This window comes from Chenopodium album, chromosome 12, assembly GCF_948465745.1.
Source record: "Chenopodium album chromosome 12, dcCheAlbu1.1, whole genome shotgun sequence".
Classification (NCBI taxonomy): domain Eukaryota; kingdom Viridiplantae; phylum Streptophyta; class Magnoliopsida; order Caryophyllales; family Amaranthaceae; genus Chenopodium; species Chenopodium album.
The window spans coordinates 9,941,941-9,949,411 of record NC_137845.1 but is presented as its reverse complement, the minus strand read 5'-3'; the positions used below and the strand labels follow the sequence as shown (position 1 = coordinate 9,949,411).

Here is a 7,471-nt window from a genome sequence, read left to right as displayed (position 1 = left end):
AACAAAAGCTCTAATTTGCTATATAGACACAGCATAAATGCACAATAGCACATAACCCATCATTTATACAAAGTTACAAACCCAATTTACCCGTAACAAAAAGTTCAATAAAAAGATGCATAACTCCAACCATTCCTAAAAACGACGTTACTAACACCTATACAGTTACGATAACAAAAGCAACAAACTACGCTATTTATCTGCAATATATCCAAAGTTATCCTAGAAGACGGCTGACTGAACTACACCACATGATTTAGCAAGGTAAGGTGAGGAGTGTCAAAAGTGGCACATGAAAATCAAGATGTGTGATTCTCAAGAGGACAGATTAAACCAACCAACCAAAAAACTACTTTGACTCCTGCTCAGCTTGAAGGAGCCACTCTCTTTCCAATTGTTCAATCCATAACTGCTGGAACAGATATGCCAAACCTCCGATGAGGATTATCACACTGCCAACAACTCCAACCCACACATACGCATTAGTATCCTGCACGATGATTACACAGCAACGAATAAGTTAAAACAGATAGATGTTAATAACAAACATTGTATTTGTTTCCTACATGTTATAAACCAGCATCTGTTGTTTTTTTTTCTTTCTAAAATCTACGAACGAAAATTGTAAGCAATGGCACAATGCAGTAAACCAGAATAAGATTAGTATGTATACCAAGGTTGCAAGTGAAATGACACCGAGCATAGAAAGAAGTGAGCCAATATTCTTAACTACAGAAATAGTAAGGTCATAAAGGCTTCGTTCCTTGTTGTGCACCAAGATGCATTTATAAACGAGAGCAAACAGCATCAAGTTATAACCAATACTAAGAACACTCGTCCCAGCTATCGCGTACAACGAATATTGGGCCAGAAAACCCCCTAATATTATAGCAGGGCTCACCACAAATAGTACCGCAACAGATTTCTGATCAAACATCCTGCTCAAATTAAACAGTGGGAACAAATTGGTCTATGAATTTCTCACCAAACCACTTTCTCAATTAAACAAATAATCGAATAAAACCCTAATTCATCAGTCCAATTGTCAATCCTAGGTGTTTTGTCCATAATTAATCTCGTTTTTTGCAAAACCCTAAGAATTGAAGTTGAATTGAAACAAAAGCAAGCATCCTGAAAATTTTCTGATGATTCTTGAAAAATTAGGTTTCTTTAAGGGCATTACTGATGAAATTGGGAGTAAAATTCAAGATTCTTGATGCAATTGGGTGTACATTCAACAATATTTCAGTAATTTCTGATTCAAGTACAATCAAAATACTAGAAATTATACGAAAATAAGCAAATTATGGAAATAACAGTGAAGATAGAGAAATCGTACCTGAAGATTGATGAGTGAAGTGAGAAACAAATTCGAAGTTGGGGAAGGGTGAAATTTGTCAATTTTGGGTTTCAGAAGGATGAAATTCTCAATTCTGTATCTCAATTCTCAACTTCTCAAGTAAATCAAAGGTGAAAGTAAAAACGTTAAGTAGAAAGGATTGATTGTGTTATTTACTGCCAAATTTCTAATTGAATAATGTTGGTTCAACATTTAAGGGTTCGGCCCATTAAGGACTTTACGGGTGAACTAATTTGAGTTGGAAATATTAAAGCACACGAGTACACGACATAACAATATTCAAGTACTACGTACGTACAAAAATTCTTCAACCACCTTACTAGAGATTTGAGATAAAATCAATAATGGAAAAGATATGTGTGATATGATATATTTTTGGAAAGATTATTTTTTATCTTATGAAGTTTTGTATAAATACTCTTAATTATAATTAAATCATACTATTAACTCGTCTTAAATTTGTCATAAATTTATTACTATTATACTTGTATTATTAAAGAATTCTTAGTTTTTTCTCGTAAAAAGACACTGAATATGGCTCAACCTGGTTTATTGGACATTTCTAAAGACATCGTAGATCCCCATGTCCTCCTGAAACTTCCAGTTAGCTCACTCCTACGTTTAAGTGTGTATCAAAATACTTTAAGAACCTAATATCATGTTCAGAATTCATGGATTTCATCGGTTTGCATGTCGAAAAATGTTCGCTTAAGGTTTTAGCAGCCATTTTTAACCTTATGGAGCCAAATTGAGCTTAAAATTAGCGAAAATTAACGTAAGTACCTTATTTTTATAGGAAAAAATAGTTGCCCAAAATCGATACATTTTTGTTACGCAAAACGAGACACTTATGTTAGTTTTTGCTAATTCCAAACTCAATTCAAAACCTTTAGAGATAAAATGGCCCCTAAAACCTTAACTGAATATTTTTCGACACGCAAACCGATAAAAAAGTTTAGGGTTTTGTCCAAGCTATGCCCTCCAAGTTATTCGGTTTCTAAGCTATACCCATGTTTTTTTTTCAAAGCTATAAGCTGTGCCCTCCACCTCACGATATTTTATCAACAATACCCTTTGACAACCATATCCGTTAATGAAAGTTAAGTTTTTTTATCAGCAATGGTGTCGTGGCGTTATTAATTTGACACATGTCCCCTTCTAATTGGTTTAACACTTTAAAAAATCAAAAAATAAAATAATATAAAAAAAGATTATTGTTAACGTCAAAGGTTATTGTTAATAAAAAAATTAGTGAGGTTGAGGGCACAACTTAGACTTTTAAAAAGCATGGGCACAGTTTAGAAACCAAAAGTTTAATTGGGTTGCAATTTACAATTTATAACAACTATTGGGCTGCAATTTGCAATTTTGAATTTAAATGCCTGTAATTTACAAAATACAAATTTTAAATGGCTAGCATTCCTTAGTTTTCTATAGAGAGTATTATTTTCTTCCAGTGAAAAATCTAAACCTTAGAGCTTCATCTAAGATGGCTATAAAACCCAGCTTATCCCTTGAATTGGCAATTCCCGAAGAAATAATTTCCTATATCCTCCTAAAACTACCAGTTAGATCGATCACTCCTCCGTTTAAAGTGTGTATCCAAATATTTCAAAACCCTAATATCAAGTCCAGAATTCATCAACTTTCATCTCCGTATCCTAAAATTATCTTCCCATGATTAAAAACTTTATGTTCTCCAGTTGTATCATCTTCGTCTCTACTGTTTGGATTCCGCCTCCCTATCAACATCTTCTTCGCCCATCCAACAACTCGAACTCCGTTATCCTCCAAAACAAGGGGAACGAATTGTTGGGTACACTTTCATAGGATCTTGCAATGGCTTGACAGATTTTACTTAGATTACGTGGTATTCAATCCATCTATTGGAGTTTACAAGAAAATAGGTTTTTACTTTTTAGATAATGATTTTCCAAACAATGGATTGTTGATTGTAAATTCTGGATTTGGTTTCGATGATGTTAATAACGATTACAAGATTGTTATGCTAATATCATGTTATGGTGCTGAATCATTGTCATGTCAAATCTTGGTATACAGCTTGATGGTCAATTCTTGGAGATCTTTGAACATCCACTTTAATGTGATGGAATTAACAAGGTATTTACCCGCTGCAGTTGTTGATGAGCATCGATTTCATTTCCTATTCGGTGAAGGTGTAACCAAACAATGGAGCCAATTTGTGTTGCCTACTTCTCTTAGACAAGATAATTTTTTGTGGGAGCTAGGGGCATTTGATGGTTGCTTGTATATAATGACACATGATTTGAAGACGATTTTTCGAGAGGAAGATCAAATGCTCGTGATTACAGGTGCAATATATCAAGTTCGGGTGATGAAAGACTACAAGGTGAAAGACCATGGAGGAAAATTACAACCATTTGGAGTCCAGAATTGTGGCCTCTGGAAAGGGAATTATTTAGCGTTGCAATTTGATCTCTTAAATACTCTAACAAATCAAGAGATGACCAAATTTTGTTCTGGAACAAGTACAATTCCACCATCATTTTTTACAATATCAAATCTAAATTCTCAAAGATATTTAAAATCAATGGTATGGTTTCTACTGCTTCCAGAGCTTATTTTTGTCGCGAAACCCTTATTATCATTCCCGGTGGTAAACAACTTCCGAGGGAATGGGGGATTCTGAAAATTTAACAGTGGGTATACCTGCAATAGGTTGCAAGTTTGAATGTTCTTCATTTGTAGTTTTTAAAGCTTTCCCTAAAAAATATGGTCCTATCCGTTTTTTTTTTTTTTTTTCTAAAAGACGTTATATCATGGAGTTGTTCCTTATTTGATTAAATGCTATATGTATTTACTACTTTAATTTGTTGCTTTATATTTAATTGTCTTGTATACAACTTTGCTGATATTTCGACATGTCATACTCGGGTTTCTGGAAGGTAGATTGGTAAAGAAAGGTTGATATCAACGAAGTACGAACTGATGTCAAACCTTATACGTAGTACATATATTTGTACCGTTTTACCTTTCCCATATGCGGATATGCCAAACATTTGAGAAAGTCAATTTTTTTAAAACTTACATTATTGCCTTTTCTTTCTGTTTTTTTTCCCTATTCCTTCTTTCCATCCATTAACTTTTCATTCAATACCAACTACGGAGTAACAGAATACCATTAAGTAATTATTATTTTCATGAAACAAATATCAAATTAAAAAGAGGGAATGAGATAATTGTAAGTTGACACTAACAAATCTATGGCAACTTTTTTTTTTCCTCAAATAAACGGTAGAATTTGACTTTTATTGTCCCCATCACTCAAAATCAAGACATGGATAATTGGACACCAAAAAATTCGAAGGAAAATCAAATAATAAAATGCTAATTTCTATGCATGTGAACAAAATCTCACTTAACAAATTTTACCTTTACCAAAAAAATTTCAATACATTTTTTAAAAAAATTTAGTTATTTTTGTTTCATTTGTGCAGGGTACAATTGGTTCATCAGATAAATTTCAATCACAGTAAAATCTCACAGTTTGGCCCAACCTAAGATAACCATTAGGTGGGACTGTTTGTAGGGAAACAGCAATAGCTAGGACCAGTTATTTCAATTTTTCCTTAGAACTAATTATTGACATCGCTTAATACTTTCATGTTACTTAAATCACGAGATTTTATCAATAGAAAGTCAACAAGACCTCAAGTTCTCTAATTTGCTATATAGAGACAACACATAATCAACTACGCTGTTTATCTGCAATATATCCCAAAGTCATCCTAGAAGACGGTTAATTGAACTACACCACATGATTTAGCAAGGTAAGGTGAGGAGTGTCAAAAGTGGCACATGAAAATCAAGATGTGTGATACTCTAGAGGGCAGATTAAACCAACCAAAAAATTATTTTGACTCCTGCTCGGCTTGAAGAAGCCACTCTCTTTCCAATTGCTCAATCCATAACTGCTTGAATAGATATGCCAAACCTCCGATGAACGCAATGAAACTCCCTACAACTCCAACCCACACATATGCACTAGCTTCCTGCACGAAGATCACAGGATAATGAATACCTTAAAACAGATAGACTTTAACAGCAAACATTGTATCTTGTTTCCTACATGTTGTAAGCCAGCATCTGATTTTTCTTTTAATCTACAAACGAAAATTATAAGCAATGCAACGGCACAATGCGGTAAACCAGAGTAAGATTAGTATGTATACCATGATTGAGATGACACCGAGCATAGAAAGAAGTGAGCCAAAGGCCTTAACTAGAGAAATACCGAGATCATAAAGGCTTCGTTCCTTGAACTTGGGAACACGATCAGCACCACTGTGCAGCAACATGAATTTACACAGAGTCCCCAGCAGCATCCAGATAAAACCAACCATAAGAACCCTCACCCCAGCTAACGGGTACGACGTATATTGGGCCAGAAAACCCCCTAATATTACAACAGGGCTCACCAGAAATAGCACCGCGGCAGATTTCTGATCAAACATCCTGCTCAAATTAAACAGTGGGAACAAATTGGTCTATGAATTTCTCACCAAACCACTTTCTCAATTAAACAAACAATCGAATAAAACCCTAATTCATCAGTCCAATTGTCAATCCTAGGTGTTTTGTCCATAATTAATCTCGTTTTTTGCATAAGTTGCAGCACAGTTATAAAAACCCTAAAAATTGAAGTTGAATTGAAAACAAAACCAAGCATCCTGAAGATTTCTGATGAAACTTGAAAAACTAGGGTTCTTTAAGGGCATTAATCATGAAATTGGAAGTAAAATTCAAGATTCTTGATGCAATTGGATGTAAATTCAACAATATTTCAGTAATTTCTGATTCAAGTACAATCAAAATACTAGAAATTATACGAAAATGAGCAAATTATGGAAATTACAGTGAAGAGAGAGAAATCGTACCTGAAGATTGATGAGTGAACTGAGAAGCAATTTCGAAATTTCGGAAGGGTGAAATTTGTCAATTTTGGAAGCAAATTCGAAGTTTCTATTGGAAGTCTGAATAATGCTGCGTGGTAACTAATGTCGATTATTTTAGGGCCTCCGCTACTCTGCACTCCGCAACAACACAACATTTAAGGGCTTGGCCCATTAGGGACTTTAGGGGTGTTTATAATAATTTTTTTTTTTTTTTTTTTTTTTTTTTTTCATGTTCATCTTTTGAGCTAATTAGAATGGTTAGATAACTTAGATTCCAATTTCCTTTCAATTATTGTTACGGGGATCAAACATTAAAATAACTAATTTGGGTTGGAAAAACTAGAGTTGACAGTCTTGGACACGACACAACAATATACTACTTATAAGAATTCCTCAACCTCCTTGCTAAAGATTTGAGATAAAATCGTCTTAAAAAAATACTCTCCATCCCCTTTTGATAGTCCCTTATGAGCGATTTTCACGGGAATTAATAAACACAAATAAGAATACTTAAAGTACATTAAGAAAAAGTAAATTGACATTAGGTATGCAAAAAAGTGGAGAGAGAAATTAATAAAAGTACGGGAAAACAAAATTTACATGGGTTATTTAAATTTGCACAAGTATTGTTGCAAATTGGAGGGAATTTTGGTAAAAAAAAAATTAATATTAATGTTTGTTGGAAAAAACAAATGAGGTGAACATTTTAAAACTAAAATTTGCCCATAGGGACGGAGGGAGTATGAGATAAAATCAATAATGCAAAAGATATGCATGATACGTAATATGATATATTTTTCATATTGATATTATTGAATATTATGTATGAAGTATGTGGTATTTAGGATCATGAATTGTGATAGTATATGTTTTAGAAAGATTGTTTTTTTATCTTATGATTATAGGTTATGTATAAATACTCTTAATATAATTGAGCCATACTATTAATTCGCCCCAAATTTGTCACTCCTATAAATTTATTATTGCTTGTATTATCAAAGAACTCTTAAGCTTTTTCTCGTGAAATGACTCCAAATATGGCTCAACCTAGTTTATTGGACATTCCCGAAGATATCATAGTTCCCCATGTCCTCCTGAAACTTCCAGTTTACTCATTCCTATGTTTAAAGTGTGTACCAAAATACTTTAAAAACCTAATATCAAGTTCAGAATT

At 33.4% G+C, this 7,471-nt stretch overlaps 2 protein-coding genes across 2 annotated transcripts; both read right to left on the bottom strand.

The window, feature by feature from the left end:
* On the bottom strand, positions 1–1,575 carry LOC145571914 (uncharacterized). The gene is made up of 3 exons (XM_081630940.1): positions 1,340–1,575; positions 674–938; positions 1–490 (listed from the first exon to the last, which is right to left on the bottom strand). Exons 2-3 carry the CDS (start codon positions 935–937, stop codon positions 350–352), a joined length of 405 nt encoding a protein of 134 aa, XP_081487066.1. The 5' UTR covers position 938; positions 1,340–1,575; the 3' UTR covers positions 1–349.
* Positions 1,576–4,645: 3,070 nt separating this feature from the next.
* On the bottom strand, positions 4,646–6,452 carry LOC145570820 (uncharacterized). The gene is made up of 3 exons (XM_081629952.1): positions 6,280–6,452; positions 5,575–5,857; positions 4,646–5,394 (listed from the first exon to the last, which is right to left on the bottom strand). Exons 1-3 carry the CDS (start codon positions 6,450–6,452, stop codon positions 5,254–5,256), a joined length of 597 nt encoding a protein of 198 aa, XP_081486078.1. The 3' UTR covers positions 4,646–5,253.
* Positions 6,453–7,471: the final 1,019 nt, after the last annotated feature.